We start from the raw sequence: 19,900 nt of genomic DNA on the forward strand, positions 1-19,900 counted from the left end.
GCTCACAAAACCTAGAAGTAGCTGCTGCACAGGCCTTATTTATCAACAAAAACTAACTGTTTTTATCAATTGTAATCCAAAACCAATGTACTAAACCATATAATCATCCTACATGCAGTCTTACCAAGAAGCTGTCAAGTAGTAAGATTGTTTGACTCCATCTCTCCACTAACACCACTGAAAGTTTGTGTGTGCTGCCATCGTTTGGTAAATGTGGGTACTGCAACTCACCAAAACTCAACATTTCTTTAAAAAAGGTATACTGCCAATATATGTATTCTAGCGCTGCAATATATTATGTATGTATAAATATATATATATATATATATATATATATATATATATATATGTGTAGCTGTAAATCTGATGTCAGTAGTGAGTAGTCTCATCCAAGTATATTGTGTGTCTGTGCAAAACAATCAATACACAAGTGTGATAAGACTTGGAAGATAAGATGAGAAAAAACACGACACAAAGAAACAGGACACATCATTATGTCAGAGGATACTTCAGGGACACTGTCACACTGTAAAGTTTGTATTTAAATAGGAACATCCTGCATAAAAACATTCTTGGACATCCATCATGTCAAATTATTATTCCATCTAAAACGGTTTAAAAATTGACTTAAAAGTTTGAAAAACATGTCAACAAAATCCAGTTTCATTAAATTAAAAATACTTTAGACTTTAAAAAGTGCATTGGACAAGAGACGCAGATTCCCCTCCAATTACCCATCAGACAACATCAGATGGAGTGTGCAATACTATATCAACCTGACAGTGAAGGTTTAAGGCACTTTTATATATATAGATATATAGATATATCTATATATATCTATATATATATATATCTCACACTCTCACATTCAGGGAACTTCAGAACTTTCAGAATGCAACACCTTGAATATTAAAGATCACAAGGTGTCAAATGAGCACATACAATCTAACAGGATAAAGAATTGCACCAAATTCTTACTGTAAACACAATTTACACATTTGACACTGTATTCACACCCAGAGAGAAGGCACGAGGTGCACGGCCATAACTAAACCGTCAACACAGCCACAAATAAGTTAAACCAAACAAGGCACAACATTAATGCTCAGACCCATGTCAAATACAGTGAAACCTCACATGCTTTTCTCCCATTTTATCATCAATATATATTACTGTAATGGGACAGATATCAAGATTGCGTCGATATATACGCGACACTGATATGACGCGTGTTGATGTGTCGATACTGGCAACAGGCACTGGTGGAAAGGCAAGTTGTTATAAAGCACAGAAATGCCTACCGAGCTGATGTTTATTTTTCACACAAATACATTTACTGTTTTCATCTACTACTCAGCTCGTGTCATGTGAGGAACTTCAAGACACAAACATTTAATATCTCAAATTTGGGAAGGAAGCGGGAACTGTGATCCCAACTAACCAACTGTTTTTCAAACCAAAGGATCACAGATCTCAGGGAAATGTTATCTATGAAATGTTAGTGTCCTAAATTGTCAAAGAAAATGAGGATAGTGCAGCAATTTCACTTCAGGACAATCATTGAAGTATCTGCCTCAAACATTAGTTGTTGAAGTACAAAATAAAAGGTAAAATTCGCTGACACGTGGGGGTATTGCACATTTAAAATGTTGAAGTTTTGCTTAATCTTGAGTGTCACCTACTTCCATCAAACAGTACAGTCTTAAAAAGGATTCCTGTTTCCGCACTATCCTGGTTCTTGAAAATGCTCCGGTCCTCTTGTATCGAGGCCTGTCCCCGAGGAGTTAGAAGAGGCGGTGGATACCTGTGAAGCACCACCATCATTAACCGCTCCATTATCTTTAGTCTTGAAATAAATGAAATAAAATATTGGCAGGACGATGCCTATCAGGAGCATGGCAACCACAGCGTTCCACCACTGGATGCCCCAGTCTGCACCGTGACCGGTCAGGCGCCGCCCTCTGAAACCAAACCTCTGCTGTTTCCCGGAGTTAGCCGAGAAATCGTCATCTTGATCATTTGTGGTCTGAATCAGTTTCTCGATATCGTGGTCCACCTCCATCAGAAAGTCTGTGACCTCCTGCAGATGTGTCTGTGCTCTGGCTCGGTCCTGAGGCTTCACCAGTGCGGTGGATGAATGGGGCATTTCTTCTCGAGGGTCGCTTGGTTCTGTGCACGGCTCTGTTAGAAAGCTGTGTTTCTGAACAGGTATTTTGATAGATTTCAAAGCGAATAAATCTTGTTCTTGCATAAGGTTGTTCACCCGCTTTATATCTGCCACCTGTTGACAGAAACAGGAACGTCAACACTTGGAAGAGATCCACACCAGAAATGATTTCGATGACTATACAAATTCTTTACCTTGCAGCCATATTGCAGCGCAAGCTTGTTGAGGTTGTCACCGTCTAGTACCTCGCGCTCCAGCAGGCGGATGCTCCTCAGACTGTCCTGCTCCTGATCTTGGAAAACCCACGGCCTCATCTCCATGACATTGAGCTCCTCATCATCTGAGGATGCGGTAGACTCATTGGGCCTACTGTTGAACATGTAAATCTGGCCATCTGCACTGGCGTGGACGTCCACCGGGGCCTGGAAAGCCTGTGACATGTGCTCCCCCCGCCGCATGATGACGCACCAGCCTGTGAGGATATAAGTCCAACATTAAAGCAAGGATACAATCAAAACTCTTTACCTCCCAATTAAAATATATATGTATAAAATATATATATAAAAAATATATATATAATTATAGTATAAAAATATGTATATAAATATATAAAAAATACATAGAAATACATATATATATATATAAAAAAATAAATATATATATATATATATATACAAAATTAATATATATATATATTATATATAAAATGTATTTTATATAAATATATATATATATATATATATATATATATATTTAAAAAAAAATATATATATATAAAAAAAAAAATATATATATATATATACATACATACAGTACATGTTAGACTTGCCTCAAAGAGTAAAATTGAAGCACCGTATTGATCAAAACAAAATGAACATGACCATTTTCAATATTCTCAGCCACTAGCATAGCCTCATATGAAGTGTAGTAGCTGAATGCTAAAGGAGGGCAGCAACTGAACATGTTTAACACAAAACTACATTTATTATTCACGGTAAAATAAACGTGTCGAATATCGGGTGAGCATTCAAATTGAAGCCCATTACTCATGTTAAATGATGTTTTAACCCAACGTTAGGTCCCACACTTGGTATCAAGCTGTCCCGTCATGACTATATTGGACCCCATGACAGGTGACACCATTCTCCAGCCCTGATCTAATGTAGCTTTAATCTGCCTCACACAAGCAAAGAGCAGATGCTTTCGACTTGACCTGGCCTTACACCCACATTTTATCTGCTTAGGCTTAAAGCTGCAGCAGCTGGCCCAAGTGGCTTGAATAGGTCACTTCATCTGAATGCCCGACAGTCTGCTCAATTTTACAGCCACCCTCACTGTTTATCTACCAGTCAAGAAAAACACTTTTTCAGGAGTCACGCCTCTTGACCTGTCTTCCCCCAAAAAAGGTTTCAATTTGAAGCACAATGTGAGTGCACGTGACCAAAAATGTGTTACTCTGGTGGTCCCAGTAGTAAAGGTAGTACAAGACCTCATTAAACCGTGTTATGATTGAGAAGGTATAGTCGCTGTCACATACACGTGTGTATGTTTTGCTCCCTTTGTGAAGAGGAACTGCTAAACACTTATTTACTGTGACTCTGGTTGGTTCTGCTTGAGTTTGTACCACAAACAAAATCGCACCAGAGTTCACTTGCGGGCCGATGGCTCCTGTATTTAGGGGAGGCTCAGTATGGTTGTTGAATTATAGCTTTCACACTTTACCAAAAAGAAACCAAAGCGACACGCACACTCAAGATAGTTTGTGTAAACAGCACAAGTGACAGCACCTTAATCACGTCGCATATTTAAAATGTTGCAGTTAAATGTGTCTAGTACCGTCATACAAAGTAACTTGTAAACAGTTCTGTGGTTCATCAAAAACACATTTAAGCGATTGTAAATACAAATTGAAATACTCCATTTAATCCAACAGTGAACATTGCGTGGATTTATTCCGTAAAAAATAATTTTGACGTCTTAATTTTGACAGTCCTGCAAGCACTATTTACAAATGACGTCGGTGTTCGCGGTTCACGAGGAGCACTTGAAGGCAGCATATAAACGGTAGCTATGTGCTAATGCTAACGGCAGCTAATGCTAGCAGGTGAGCGTCTGACGTTCAGCATGTGTTCACTAAATGTCGGCTTCACTTCAGCTCCGCTTACATATATAGACCACTAGCTCGTGTGATTGACACCGCTTGAATAAATACTCCTGACAAGATATATATATATATACAGTATATTATACTTTTTGAATCTTTGACAGCGCTCTCCACATCCAGTTACCTTATCCAAATGCTTTAGCGGCAGTTTTGCCTCCCCAAAGCAGTCCTCCCCAGATCCACTTGCTAACATTACAACAGCAACTGGTGGAGCTAGCTGGCTAGTGGTTAGCCTACTTCTTCTTCTACCCTCTTTAAAAGTAGTTGTCACAAGAAAAGCATTACTGCCACCCATTGCTCTGGAAGGTGACACAACATTGACAACATCAACAATACCTTTTAATTCCAAAGGACCCTCACTAAAAGTTTAAATGAAATTAGGAAATGTACAATGATAACACTTATTATGCTTATTTTTTACTATCATTGTTAGTATTGTTATTATATTGATAGTTGTTATTTTATTTATTTATTTTTGTACATGGTGTCATTTTGTTATCACCTGCAGTGTGTAACAATGTGGGCACTGCTGCTGCGTGAAGGCAGGCAAAGGTTTTCCCATTTATGTGACCAATACCTATTCACATTCACACGCTGAACCATTGAAAGGGACATTTTCAATTCTGATTCCACCACTGTCTGATACATATCGGATGTATGGTAATGAGACTTAAATGGGGAATTCACTTTCTGTAAATCTTGTCATTTAATATGAATCTGCAATTCCAACGAGCAACACTTAGACCACACCATTATTTTAAATGTTGCTTTAATACATGCACAACTCAAAGTTGATTCAGAACTAACTTAGACGCTGAAGAGGCCATGGCTGAGTAACATGTCTCTTTCACAATTAGCTAATGAATTTATTCATTGTGGCCATGCACATGAACATGAACATGAACAACCTACAAATAAACATATTTCAGCGTACAACATGGAAACCACCAGATCTCAGACAATAGACAGTGAAAGATGCATACATTCTAAAAGTAAAATAATACACACATTGTTCACTATTTCTTTGTTGCTCTGCACTCAAAATATACCCATATCATACATTTTAGAATATATCATCACAATACAGTTTCTTACCTATTACAACCCCCAACTTAAAACAGAGGTGTATGATATAAAAATAGTATATGAGAAACTTTCAATTCTTATTAATATTTAGTAAGCAAAATACTTATATGCCTGACATCTGTTGGTAGAAAGTCATCATTACATCTCATCTATGTGCCTGAAGCATTGGGGCTGTTCATTCTCTTCCCTCCCAGCTCAAGACAAGCAGCGGTGAGGACAGCGACAGCATACAGCCTTGGGCTGAGAGAATGCTTGAAATATTGGTTCCTTGGACCTCAGGGAAAGAACCCCAGAGGTGTTAGAAATGTCAAGGTAGTGGTGGTGGGGCATTCTTTAACCACTAGATGGGGCTATGGATCTGTCATATCTCCTAACATTTGTATAAAGCCGCTCATCTGCTTATCAGATGGAACTAATGAAGAAGGTGTTTTCGGCATGTGGCAAAGTATTATTTTCATTCCACTCTGTTATTGATTTCTATTGTTGACATGAATGAAATACTGAATTTGGTAGTTCATCTGAAAATATTACAGCCACGGTTAATCGCCTGATGATTGGCACCACAAATATACAGTAAAGTCCCTTCTATCAAACCATTTATGAGCAGTATGCAAGCAAAGCATGGCCATATTGTCCAGCAGCACTATTAACTCAAAGACGCCCTCATTTCTATTTGACCAAATAGTTTACTACAATAATACACATAACGAAAAAAAACTCATATACAGAACCATAACAAACTGGAATAACTCACGCCTTTAATATGCGCCTAACAACACGCAAAGGTTATGTATCAAAGGTATGTTGGGTGTGTCGTCATCATGCAATGTGTTATGTATTGTAGGTCAGGTGGACAACAGGAATATTAGCTGATTGCCATGGCATCACCTAATGGGGATCCTTTAATGGTATGCTATATGCTGTGGGGTTCCCACCTAGAATTAGGATATGGGACAGATTTGTTTATTTTCATTTCTTTATTTAAGATACAAAATGATCTAATTAACTCAACTACACTGCTAAACACCAATCTAAACACTAATCACAAATATATGTAACGTTACACATTCTTCATACTTATTGCTATTTATATTATCAAATTCCCAACTGTGCCTTCTGCGCCTACGGTCCATCTTTACGGTTTGGAACGTGACGCACGTCCCGCCTACAAGGTGCCTGATTGGTCAACTCTGAACCGCGCGCATTCGTTTAAATATAAGTTTTTGTTTGATGGGATAAAAGCAAATCTTCCCACGAGATGTACAGTACAGTTTTAGCTAACATGAAAGTGACACTGGGGCTCACTGTAAACATGAGACTGACACTAAAAACAATGCCAGCACGTTGCAGTGTTTGTCTGAATGAGGCCTGACCCAGGGGCCTCCCACACTAACGGTAACGCTCTTCCGCCTCGGTAGCACATGTATCCTAAGCAGCTGTTTGCAGTGACCCAGTACACAACACCGTTCACTGCAGTGCACAGGACGATATTGGTAAGCAAGTTACGATGTACGCTCACGTAAGTTACCAGCATACGGTTCATTGTCAATAAAAAAAAAGAAAAGTTAATGCAGTCAATAAATGCCACGTTCAGTGAACTGTTCACCTATTTAGATTGCAGAAATGTAATGTATACAACACTTGATAGCGAGCTAAACCTGCGGGGCGTTAGCCAAGTTAATTTAAGATAACTTAATTTAAATTTCGTTAAAATAATACTTAGCCGCTAATACTGATAGCTATGTTATTTTGCAGCTACTTGTGACTTTTTCAAATGAATGCAAGCCCCATCAAAAATGCTCATAAAGGACTTTGGGACTTTTTGATATGGAGAGTAAGGATGTCTTGAAGGCATTTTGTTTACCTCCGGTCCTCACACAAGTCCTGTAGTATTGAATATCAGTAGACATCAAAGCCCTCTGAGGCAAATTTGTGATTTTGGGCTGTACAAAATGAATTGAATTGAAATATATCAAGTCTGATATATTTGTTTCATCATATTTAAACATATTTTGTATAGTATTCTACAGTATATAGCTAGTATAGTGTGGTATTTTGGCAAGGTGGTTTGTACAGAATTAGAATTATTTGTGTTTCTTGTGTATTAATAGTGCACAGTGAGACATTTTGCTCAATGAGCCCATGAGCTACAAGCTGGTGTAGCCGATCCACGTCAACGGCACATACAGCGTTACATCATGTAGTTCAGTGGTTTCCTACTGGTCTAGTCTGACTTTATGCGTTTGTTTTGTGAGCTGTTGCACACAGAACGTGACATTGATATTGATACTCACCTGTGGTCAATACAGGTGCGGTATGAGAATGAAGGTGATGCAGAGACAGCCCAAACCAAGCAGGGAGAGAAAGCGGTACAGGTGAGAAAGAGAGAAGACAAGGTAAGTGGACATTGGCATAGTGGTGGTTGTTATTGTGGAATTTTTTGCACATGGCTAATTGAATTGCAGTCCATAAGCATGGAGGTTAGCACTTTTTCAACAGACCTTTTCAAGCGCTTGTTGTCGTTGGTGCTGAAGACAAGGACAATGAAAGTGACACAGAGACTAAACGTGAGAGGTTTGACTACACAATACTTAAGAGTGACCACATTATCTATTGAAATTGTAATTGTCTAAACTGTGGGGCCCTTTTCTCTTGTCAGGGATGTTTTTTTGTCCATTTTTTTGTCCATTTTCATTTCAAGAACTTGAAGTTCTTGTGATGAAATGTATCACAAATGCAGAGTTAAGGAAATATCAGAATATTATGGACAAAATACACCGTTGACACTGTTCTGAAGGAAAATAATCTCTTATGATGCACTCTTTTTGTTGCTGTCTGTGGTTTGTGTGTGGTGTGTCGATACCACGTGGAGATAGCAGGAACTGTGATTGGTCTGCAAGCAGGCTTGTGGTTTCTCCTATCCATTTCTGCTGGTTGGGATTGTTTACAGTAAAGACGACATATAGCAAGGCTCAGCAGTGTTCTGCTTTTCAGTAACGCACACTTTCTATCGCGATGAATTAATGAATGTCAACACGATCATTCTAACAGAATGACTCCAGACTAACCACTCCCTTGTTGCATCATCTCATAAAGTGAAATGAAAGCATGTAAACACAGTTCATTTTGGGTATTAAAGCACAATATGGCCTGATAATGCAAGACATATCCATCTACTGTTGTGTTGGTGAAATCAACAGGTGAAAATCGACGCTTAGCAATCAACCATTTCCTACGTTGGAGGCACCTCTGAATAAGTGTCCATGTATAATTTCACCATCATAGTCTTTACTCATCCCAAGTGTAACTGCTTCAGTTAACAGCCTGTGCTCACTTAAAGGGTCTGTCCTTTGTGAGAATAACCGCTAAAGTGACGCTGAAATCACACAGAAATTAGCTGCTGTTTTAGCTTGAGATGGAGAGAAAAGAGGCTCCAGGGATTTCAACACATAAATCATACAAATGGTGCTCAAGCTGTTGTAGAGTTTACCTGGTCTCTGATGAGTTCAACCGTTAAATGATTTGTGTGGGTAAGAGAGTGGCATGAGCAAGAGCCCACGGAGACCGTAAAACCTTCATCTTGTTCATGGTCCATAAACGCAATATATCTTTTTGTTTGTGTTAGGTTAGTTGTTAGCTAGCTAGCTGTTACTGATAACTGTAATTGTTATAACTAAACGGATTAATGTCAGGTGGATTACTACCACCCTGTGCGATAGGAAAGGAATGGGAGATTGACAATGGACACATAAAGGAACCAGTCACAAGTTTGTCATCTTAGTTATTTATTCACGAGTACAGCTGAACAACGGCATTGTAGCATTTCTCTACAGGAGAACATTTTTTACATACAACAACAAACAAAGTAGTATGGTTAACATGTGATGTGTGTTGTACAAATTCACATTAATGGAGAAATTAGCATAGTGTGCTGTTAAATGGGAAAATAATAAACTGCACTATTTTCTGTTTCTTGAGCTGAAATTGGAAGATTTGAAGTGATGATTTCTGTGGGCTTGGAGTGAATTTTTCAAGATTACAATGGTTTTCATTAGTACAACTGTGCATTTTTATGCATTAGAAAAGTGTTTTTACCTGACCCGTCAATTGATAAACAATATTTTCCCATGCAGTTGACTGAATAAACGTGTGTAAATAAGCTTTCAGTTAGGTTGTGGCTTGACAAATTGATTTGTCAAGGATGCAGCATATTTCTTAAACTCAGTGGTTAGTTATAGTCTTGCGTTTTTATGAAATGCGCCACGCGTCTGTTGTTTCTAGTCACATTTCGTACAGGGCTAAACTACAAGCAGGACTGGTTAAACATGGAGTTGATAGCAGTCATGCATATTCTAGTGTTTCCTTCCACATATGCATACTCATTCAGCCAGAAAGCCCAAATGACCTCCAGTTGACTCCTTTAACTAGATAGCACAGTCGACTCAAGAGCAATTCAGATTTTGTGTTGAAGGATATTAACCAGTCTCTGAATTAAGTCATTCAGTAGTCATCGATCTCAAATGTGTATGCTGTTGCCCCTTTTTAACCATGATTGCTTAAAAAAAAATTCTCGGCGTTGTAGTATGTGTCTATCTGCCAGTGCAACCACGACATTACGTGAACCTTACTGTTGACTTCATTGACTCATGAATTCAACCTTTGCTCTTGAAAACGCTGAATAGTAAAGTTAATGTTGCCTTAGAGGGAATCATCATATCATTTACATTGCATTCAGATTTAGTGTGTAACTCTGAATGACGATCAATAGAGCGGCATAATGTGCCATGTTTCCGGGCCACTGAACAGCTTGAGAGAGAGAGAGAGAGAGAGAGAGAGAGAGAGAGAGAGAGAGAGAGAGAGAGAGGATAAGACCGTGTACACCGCATGCACATGTTGCCTGAAGAACAACAGTAAGGGCTTTGCTGTAAATGATTCAGAGCAAAGATTAAATATTTATTGAGGTGAAAGATTCATGTATGCCACATCTATGAACTCACTGCTTTATGGCCACTTTAGATCATGTTTCAGTATCTTGTGTTAAATACAAACGTGTGAGTTTTTTTTAAAGCCAAGTGACTCGCGCCCCTAAAAAAAGATGTTACATTCAAAAAAAGCTGGCGTCACTATTTCAATGCAACATTTTCATGTTATACCTGTTATAACAATAAAATGCTTCATATGGGGAAATAATTAAATATCTCTCCTGTTTCTCTCCCAACGTTACCCTCAAACCAGTGTGGGGTTTCCTAAGTTTTCATAAAAATGAGATGTGTTTATTTTAAAGGTGTTAAGGGTAGAAATCTTCAAGCACGAGGACAAATGTTTTAGCATCTAACACTTATTCTTTTCATTGTTATTGAAGTGTTGACACAGGCCTGATTGCGCACTATTGTTTTATACATTTGATTATTTGTCTTGCAGAAAATAGAGCGTAAGATTTTTTTTATTTCATCTGCTGGGCGGATGTTCAAATACACCACAGGTGACTGGAGGTTTGTCTCGGAAATCCGCGGGGGTCCTGCAGCAGTTGGTGTGGGGAAAACCAAATGAAATCCTTATGGCTCAGGGTCATGACAACAGTTCAGGTGTTTATTGATTAAACGTCAACCGCCCAGGTGAACGTGATTCACAACTCAGAGGGGCCTAATTCAACAATCCATCACCAGTGGAGGAACATTCAAACCAACACAGCATCACTGCAGGTTTAGATCTCATGTATTACTCTAATATAACTCTACAACATCGGGGGTTTTGTGCCAGAATAGCTGGGTGGGCAATAATGCTGGATATAAGTTAACTGTAAATATTATGACAGATGTGCTTGTTGCATATTTCATGAGGTTAATGCCATTTTTTTTTCTAAGACAGTCAGCGAATTTTAGATTGACTAATGTGCATTTTTCACTTACTCCATTTGCTTTTTAAAAACGTTTTGATGAGCTCAATGGTCAATATTTAAAGCTACAAAGAGCTCGCAGTCGTTTGTTCACTTAGAGTTGATCGACCAAAAATGAATCTATTATTTTGATTGTCGATTAAGCCTCTATGGTTCCAGCTTTTGCTGCTTTTCTCCTAGGGCTGTCCTCGACCAAAGAAATTCTTACTTGCGATTATGTCGACTATTGGATTAGTTTATTTAAACGACCGATCTGTAAAACTAAGTTTCTCCATGAAGCACCACTTTAAATCTTGTGTTTACCAGAGATGTGATCCTTAGTTTCTTGGAAATAAGTAATTCAGCATGAAAAAGCACAATACAATGACGAGTCCACTAAAGAAAACTATGTTGACTTAGACCAAGACGACTAATTAGTCGACTAATCGAAGAGGGAGCAGCCCTCTCAATTTGAATATCTTTGTAAAAATTATATTTTGGGTTTTGGATTCTTGGTTGGACAAAAGAAGCAATTTTAAGAAGTCACCTTGGGATTTGGGTAAAATGGATATTTTTTATTTTCTGATGTTTTATAGACCAAAAGGTCAATTGATTGCAAAAAAAGGCAAATTCATTTATTGTGAAGTTAGTTTTTAGTTGCAGTCCTATTCTCATTATTAGATGAGCAAGAATGATACACCAAAAATGACACTATGCTGTCATGATCCAGTATGTTATTGAACATTAGACAACAAAATCTGAGGTTAACACTGATTCTATGAGTACAGCAATGCAGAACAAACATGCAAACTTAAAAAAAAAACGGGCATCCAATGATGGTGTATATAAGGCAGCTTTGGGTACAATTTCAGTCAAGGAAGGCCTCCAGCCACGGGGCTTAGCAATTTGCTGATAGGCGCTATGCAGCTGTAGTGGGGTATATTAATTTGGATCCCAAACCCTAAGGGTGACCCCTCACATGAGACAGAGCTCTGGCAGTCCCTGGTCCTCATGCAGGCCATGAGCGAACAGTGACACATAACCTTGCCCTGTCACCACCCTCACCACTGTGTCAGCTAGCATTACTGTGATTGACGTTGAGCCAGCACTCCAGCCCTGTGAGATCTGAGGCTCTGTATAACCTCGCCCTAGCTGGGTACCAGGGCTAGGGCATTTGGGGCATGGTACAGGATCATGATGCCGTCTGTTTTTGTAGCCTGTACCTCTGTTAAACAAGGGCACACGCCTTTCTGACCTTGTATAAATTGGAGCTTTTTTCATGGTGTTATCTGAGCCAAAATCTGTTATCTGGTTTTGTAAAGTATCGCTCTTATTACAGACAGATCGCTAAAGAGAAACATGCTTTTACAGAAAAGCACAACACGTTAACATAGTGTCATAACTGAAATGGGGAATCTATATATTCTCATTTTGACAATTATCAGTCACAGGAAGGAAATTAAACAATACACTCTCTCCTTTAGCTATATCATCAGCAAGTAAACTTTTACAATAGACATGAGTATGCAACTTATTAGAGCAGAAATTCAACGGAAACTTCTATTGAAGTGGTAATGTATCACAGTGCAAAATACTGTAACAATAATCTTGTTTTGCGATGATGAGTTGTTTTACAATGCAGATTGTTTATTGAAAAAGTCACTGTTGAAAAGGGCAGATTAAAGTCATATTTTTGCAATTTGATTAATCACTAGATCAGGATTTTGTCTAACGAAGCCAGAATAGAAGGTTAATCTTTGGCCTTAAAATCAACAAAGTTTTAAAAAATGTCAGTAAGTCACTGTGCGCTACACTACAGACCGGTCTGTGAAAGGTACACCACTCACACAATGACCAGTAGCTGGTAAACCACCAGTCCAGGATTGCCATGATGCTTTGGCTGGCATGAGAGTTACCATTCTATGAATGCTTGTAAAAGCAACGGTAATGATACCAATCCAGTGAAGTGCCAAGCTCTGTTACTAATTTAGGCATCCTACTCATGAAGCAAGGCAGTTTTACAAATCCAGTTACTTGCTAATCTAAGCAAGTGTGCAATAGTGAAACACTTCCACACACTCTCACCATGGAAAAGGAAACTTTCAACAAAGGAAATTGGTAGGAAATGTTGGTGGCTGATTAGTTTTTTATAGACTGTTAATTGTAATGTACTTCATTCTTGCCTGTCATGGTCATTTTTACTACACCTCCAACAAAAATACCCCCAAGGAAACATTGAGTTGAAAGGCTTCATGTAATGGGCTACGTTGGAAAAAAAAAACCCCACTCCCCTTCTGAGAGGCTGCTATTTTGTAATGCATGGTATCCTTAGTGCGAGTTCAAACTGCAGTCACGAGCGTCCCTACCTTTTGCGATGTGGTTTGATAGAATGTGAGCTTCCTTGTGACCGTGGGGTTTTAATAATGTATGCCAGTTGTGCTGAGGCACTGCAACATGATTTTATGCCTTAATTGAACCGCTGCATGACCTCAACTTTCCTGCCATTTGCTGAAATCGTCACCGACGGATGGGTTGAATGAGATGCACTGAAATATAGATTATTGTATAGAAGACTCTTTATGCAGTAGTGTGACAACTGTATATCGTGGATAGACCCTGTATAGATGCCATAATGGATCTGACGGCTACTCCTCCTGAGAGTAAGCAATGGCTGTGAATCTTGCCTTTTGCCTGATGAGAACCCTGCCTACATTTGAGTTGAACCAACTAGAATGCTGTTGTGTTAGTTTTTCTTATTTGGAAAAAAGTCTGGTTATGGGTTATAATACTTTCATGGTGAAAACTGAAGCATACTTACATTTTAGTCTGCATTGTGTGTGCATAAAGGCCACTTCCATGGTGTTATGTTACAGAAACATGAACTGAGTAAACGTATTGACACATTTTTCTTTTGGTTTATATTTTAGCCAGTTGGAGTTTTGAAACTCTCCCAAATACAATTTTGTTGACAGTTTCCAATATCAAGATAATGAATAACCATATACCATTTAAATTAACTCGAAATAAATGGAGGGGGTTGACAGTAATGCATTTTCCATAGAGGTTCCATAAACTGCCAGAGATATTGCTCCATCAATACACATCCACAGATCTCACCCAAACTCTGTGTGAAATATTTATACGACGGTCAAAAAACAATCTTTCCAAGTAACTCTGTGTGCCCTTAGTGTGTGTGTGTGTGTGTGTGTGTGTGTGTCTTGTCCTACTCCTACTAGCTAGCTACATTAACCCTCACGTATACACTTTGACCCAAACCTTGACAAAAGGCACAACTGTATCATAACGTAAACTAATAGCACAACAAACAAGTTAATTACAAATTCCACAAGGTGACGAGTGCCTGATGTTAAAGAAAGGAGCAGTCAATGTGAACGGCTGTTTGTAGCTGACACCACTAACGGTACACCGTTAGTATCGAATCGTTACAAATGTATTGTTTTAGGATTGGATTGTTGATCGTGTATACACATTGAGTTGCCAACGGAGAGATACAGACTATCACTGTAGAGCTACATTCTGTTTACATTACATTAGCAGACAACATTACATTCATTTTGACCAAATCCAAAATATTCCCACAGCAAAGAGTCAACTTTTCTTGTGGGCGGATGTCCAGATAGAGTTTTGTTTGTTGTAGGCTAGGAGCCTGAGTCTTGGTATAATCCTCTGAACCAGAACGTTCCTCTTTTCTTATTGTAGTCTAGATAGAAATCTCAACAACACATGGAGCACCTTTATCTCATTTGAGAAGACAACAACTACAATTCATGAATGTCTGGTTACATAAAATGAAGGAGGACATTGTCAAATTGTTTTTTTCATGCGGAAAACCTACAACACTTAAGCAGTCAATGACCTCTGAATGAACCACTGTAAGGGATAGAAAAGGCGATATGGGGGAGGGAGGACTATACAGCTAAGTATAAATGATTGCATTTCTGTAATCCAGATAATCACAGGTGACTTGATCCGTAATACCACAACTAATATAGCGCAAGATAAAAGAGAAGTTTTAGTCGTGATCTTTAGAGATAACAATGGACTCAAATATCTAAAGGAAGAAAGACAAAAAATTTAATTAGATTTTCAACCAATGGACAAAATGATCAGCCTTGGTATTAATATGTTAGTGTTTTACACATCTGAGAGTTGTATCGTGAACAAAACATAGTGGCACTCGTCTTTCATTTCAAAAGTTATTTTATACAATTAAATAAAGAGCAGAACTGTATTAACCTTCTGTAGAGAATGCCGCGACCTACTGATGAAGTACATCTTCTGTGTTTAGTGGTCATCCACAGGGAAAGAGGACAATTAGGCCAAAAAAAGGAAACGGTCAACATCGGGGAACAATGCTTTTGTTTCCCACCGTGCCATCCCTTTGCCATCCCTTTTTTTCAAGAAGACAATAAAAGAAGACAGGCAAAGCTGAGAGTCAAATCAAAGGTTAATTGGAGCCAGGAAAATGTCAACCAATTTTACCGATCACCCACAAGGGATATGCAGCCCTTGGTGAAAAAGAAGCTGGAATATCTGCACAGTATATTAGCTTCCTATCCATAATGGCCTCCTGAAGAGAGTGATGATGACATCTTTTCAGCACTCTGTTCCCCCCAAAGCATTTGTGTGTGTGCACAAAAGGCAAAGCGACAGTGTGTGTGTGTGTGTGCGCATAAGTGTGTATTCAAGTATATGTATATGTATGGATGTGTTATATGCTTCATGTCAAAGTCAGTATTGTTATTGGAGATGCAAGCTCCCTGGGAACCGACAGGTGTTGGCACCAGATCTCTGACACCTCTGTGGTCATGACATATCCATCCCCTCCAGTTAGTTTTACCACAACACATGGTGGTTTGACAACAACCTCTCTGCTGAAGAATATGAACGGTGTTTTGGGCCAGATATGCCATGTGTTATGAATATGACGAATGTAATGGTGAAAATAAAATGCACTTTGTTGTGCTTCTCAAGGCTTGAAAGCTGTTTTAAAAAAAAAAAAGCTTTCATGGCGGCAGCTTTTGAAAAATCACACGCGTGAATTCAGCAGCTTTGTGTGTGTGTGTGTTTTTGAATGATTGTTACAGCATCCTTCACTGGAATTGAAATCTCAAGGAAACGATTGATGAAAAAAAGTAGAAGGTATAAGGGAAAGGAAATAAAGAATGGTCTATTTTAAGGTTAATCTTCACCAAAATGTCATATTGGTGCAGCAGTTTATAGAGGAAATTGGCCTTCAGTAGAAAAATGAAAAGAATTGCCATATTGGGTTTGTACACACACACACACATTTGTTGACCTGTCCTGTTTTCTAAAGATTTCATGAAATCCATATATCTGGCTTCCTGTTGTTAAATAATAACTCTCTTTATGATGCCTCCTGCTTGTTTAGATTATTAGTTAAGTTAAGAAAAGGGTCTGAAAAAAAAATAGGAATGATAAAGGGAAAAAACATGTACCCACTGCAATGACGTTTACAGCTGATTTTAGCCATTTCTATTAGTGTTGCCAATTAAATTGATTTGCTCACGCATGTGCGTGTTTATTGCAACCTTATTGAGCATGCTTTACGGAAGTTGGAGCAACTCATGCTACCACTAACATTAGATCATGCTGTTAGAGCCTGTAGTCTTTTCTTGTGCCTTTGACAAAGGGCGACTTAGCCTTGATCTTCCTTACAGGACTATAGAGACTCATGATAATAAAAAGGATTACTCCTGGAATACGAAAAGGTGCTGTAGTCAAGTCTTAATTGGTGAGTTCCCTTGCTAAGTTGATCTAGTCTTGAGGCTGCCAGTTAGTGAACTGGTCAATTAATCTTCCCTCTCTCATAATGAGGTGGGGGATTGCAGAGGGCTGGTCCTTCACACAAAGACAGACAATGTGCCCAAAGGATCTTCTGTCCCTGCACCAAGTGACCTGACAATTAAAAAATGTACCTCCCTACTTCCCGCTCCTCACCAGGTGGCAAATTGGTCTGACCCAGCCTCATATCAAAAGGACTAACCATGACTTCAAATCAACTTCACAGGCACAAAAAGAGGGGAAAGGGCAGTATCCTCCATGAAATAAGATTGCTGTATTAAGACTCTTGGCCCCATATCATTCTGCCTTCCTCATTTTGAGGTAAATGAAAAGAGACTTGTTGGATCCTCCCCGCTGTGTGTCGCAACGGTTTAGCCTCTCAGAGGGAAAAAAAAAAAGTGTTGTAGCTTGACATTAATTTGATGATGCAGATGTGACAGAGGAATAAGCTAAATGTTGAGGGTTAAATGCGCTTGACCTTGTATTGTAGCAAGATTTAAATCTATTTAGTGTGAAAGAGGATCGGAAATAGAGGAGCCGGTGACAATGAAACACAGAATAGAAACAAGCAATCAAAGTCCTGACATTTGACCTCTGCTATTTGTACTCTTTATATATTTTATCAATGCCGAAAGACGAAGCGTATTGATCTGCGTTCATGAACTATTTACCAGAATAAGCATGTTCTTAATACCGTACTGGTGGTTTTGCATGTTTTAGACCCTTAATCGCATATGCTGCACATTATCGGCAACCTTTTTAAAAGCATACCATGAATCAACTTTCGAATCAATCTGCATTGAAATACACTTATAGAACTTTGCTTTTGAGATAGGTTATCTAATAGAGTGTACATTTCTTTCTTTTGTTTTTCGTGTAGTCACATTACCCTCATGCTGTGCTGCAGTTCCAAGAAGCAACCTTTTTTAGAGCTTGCTGCCTGCTGCTGAAATGAAGCATGACTCTAACTAGGAGTGTGCTCTAGAAAGGTGATAAACATATCCTTTATAACAAATGAGAAACTTCAGTATACTGCGGGAGGATATTTTGTTTGGCAATTCCATCAGAGACAAACCTATTTGTAACCAATCATAGGGCAGTCCTTGAGGAACGGACAGTCCCCTTCCTGCAGGATTGGTTGAGTTAGCTAAACACGCCACTATGCTCTCATTTTGGTATCAAAAGTCAGATGAATGTGAGCAATAACTGCTTTTTTTAGAGGAACACTAGTGTCTGCACAGGAGGCGTTAGCTCAACAGTCACAATGATCTTAAATATCAGACGTGTTACTGTGGATAAACAAGGCAACAGGACATCAGTGGTGTATTTAATGCTGTTAATAATTTGGCTATTTAAAGCTCCGTTTGGCCCGCCCAGTGCATGAGACAATCCTTAGCGGGGCTAAAGTCCAATCTGTCATCCAAAAGTAAACGAAAGTGTTGCCCCAGCACCACAACTTAAAACACAAGACTGGAACATGCTATTGCTTCCAATATGTATTAACATGTCTTTTTTACACACTCGGTAGCACCAGACAACAACTAAATCATAGTTATTCATGTTTACTGATGTGGTTAAAGGTTCCTTTTATACCAGTAATCTTTGTAGACTCAGCAGTAAAGCAGGCCTGTATTTTAAATGTTTTGAACAAAGACAATTAGTTTTGCTCTGCTGAATTATAAAGAGATCATGCGTTTGGAGCCTTGGAGAGTAACAGTCCCTTGGTTACAGCTCAGTGGCTAACCATTAAGGTTGCTGATGATATTGTTTAAGTTCACTGTTGAGTGTCAGTTGCTTCAATCCTCGCTGATCCATGACTTTATCAGGTGCTGCCATGCAGAATGCTGGTACAAACCAGGAATTAGTCTATTCACTGCCTCAACCTGGTTGTTTGACCCCTGACATTTTGACAAAAGAAACCTGTTTAGATCTCCCATTGTCCCATCGGACTTTGTTTACTTAAAGTTCACAACACGACAGTATGTAACATTGTAAATAGAATAACAATAAATAAAAACGCAGTGGTGGCAAGTCAGTAAGAAAACTTAGTAAGATTTAAAAGATGAGTGTTGTTATTGGCTGAAACTTGTACAAGTTAGTCAAATGATCTTAAACTAAAATGATCACATTAACAGAGTGGCAGGTTAAATTAGAGTTGACTGATGTGTTTTTATTGTATTGTGTTGATTAATACGTTAGCTGGGTTTTGCTTTTTGTTATAATGTAGCTCAATATTTGGATTTCCATGGTCTTATTGGTTAATTGATGCGGTCTTTACTTTTGTAAGTATTGTGGGTCATTTTTATTTTGGCGTGTACATGTCTTTCAAGACCCAGTACTCAAAAAACAAGGTTAAAAAAACAACAACTATATTCCTCTCAAAATACTTATTTTTTCATTCTTTTAGAGGACTCAGCAAGTAGCCTGTCATATCCACTTTTGGCCAACAGGCTACTTTTTTTGACAGCTCGCCATCTGCCTGTATTTCTGTTTATATAGCTTTTATATTTGGTATGGAGACATATTGCATTTAGCAATTTATTGTTGTTTTTGTACCTACTGAATCTGCCAAGGTTCTGTTTACGTTTACAACAAGTTGTTTTGTGAGTCCTGTGCCTCTCAAATCAACTACAACTTTTGCTGAACAGTAAGAATTATGAGGTATGTTATTTAGCTAAGCTACTTTTTACCTTTTAGTAAACTACTAAATGACTACTTTAGTAGAGATCCACCAATTTTTGCAATGTTCTTGACCAATTCTGATCTTTTAAAATCCTGACCT

The 19,900-nt window shown here is 38.5% G+C and overlaps 1 protein-coding gene across 1 annotated transcript; it reads right to left on the reverse strand.

The window, feature by feature from the left end:
• Positions 1–617: 617 nt before the first annotated feature.
• On the reverse strand, positions 618–4,550 carry lysmd4 (LysM, putative peptidoglycan-binding, domain containing 4). The gene is made up of 3 exons (XM_079163613.1): positions 4,456–4,550; positions 2,362–2,639; positions 618–2,281 (listed from the first exon to the last, which is right to left on the reverse strand). Exons 2-3 carry the CDS (start codon positions 2,623–2,625, stop codon positions 1,727–1,729), a joined length of 819 nt encoding a protein of 272 aa, XP_079019739.1. The 5' UTR covers positions 2,626–2,639; positions 4,456–4,550; the 3' UTR covers positions 618–1,726.
• Between the last annotated feature and the right edge of the window lie 15,350 nt (positions 4,551–19,900).

This window comes from Pholis gunnellus (genome assembly GCF_910591455.1).
Source record: "Pholis gunnellus genome assembly, chromosome: 7".
Classification (NCBI taxonomy): domain Eukaryota; kingdom Metazoa; phylum Chordata; class Actinopteri; order Perciformes; family Pholidae; genus Pholis; species Pholis gunnellus.

Excerpts from the sequence above, each read along its gene's own strand:
- lysmd4 (XM_079163613.1), bottom strand. The coding sequence starts at position 2,625 with ATGCGGCGGGGGGAGCACATGTCACAGGCTTTCCAGGCCCCGGTGGAC. Across the intron at positions 2,282-2,361 it reads CGCTGCAATATGGCTGCAAG|GTGGCAGATATAAAGCGGGT; the intron begins GTAAAGAATTTG and ends TTCTGTCAACAG.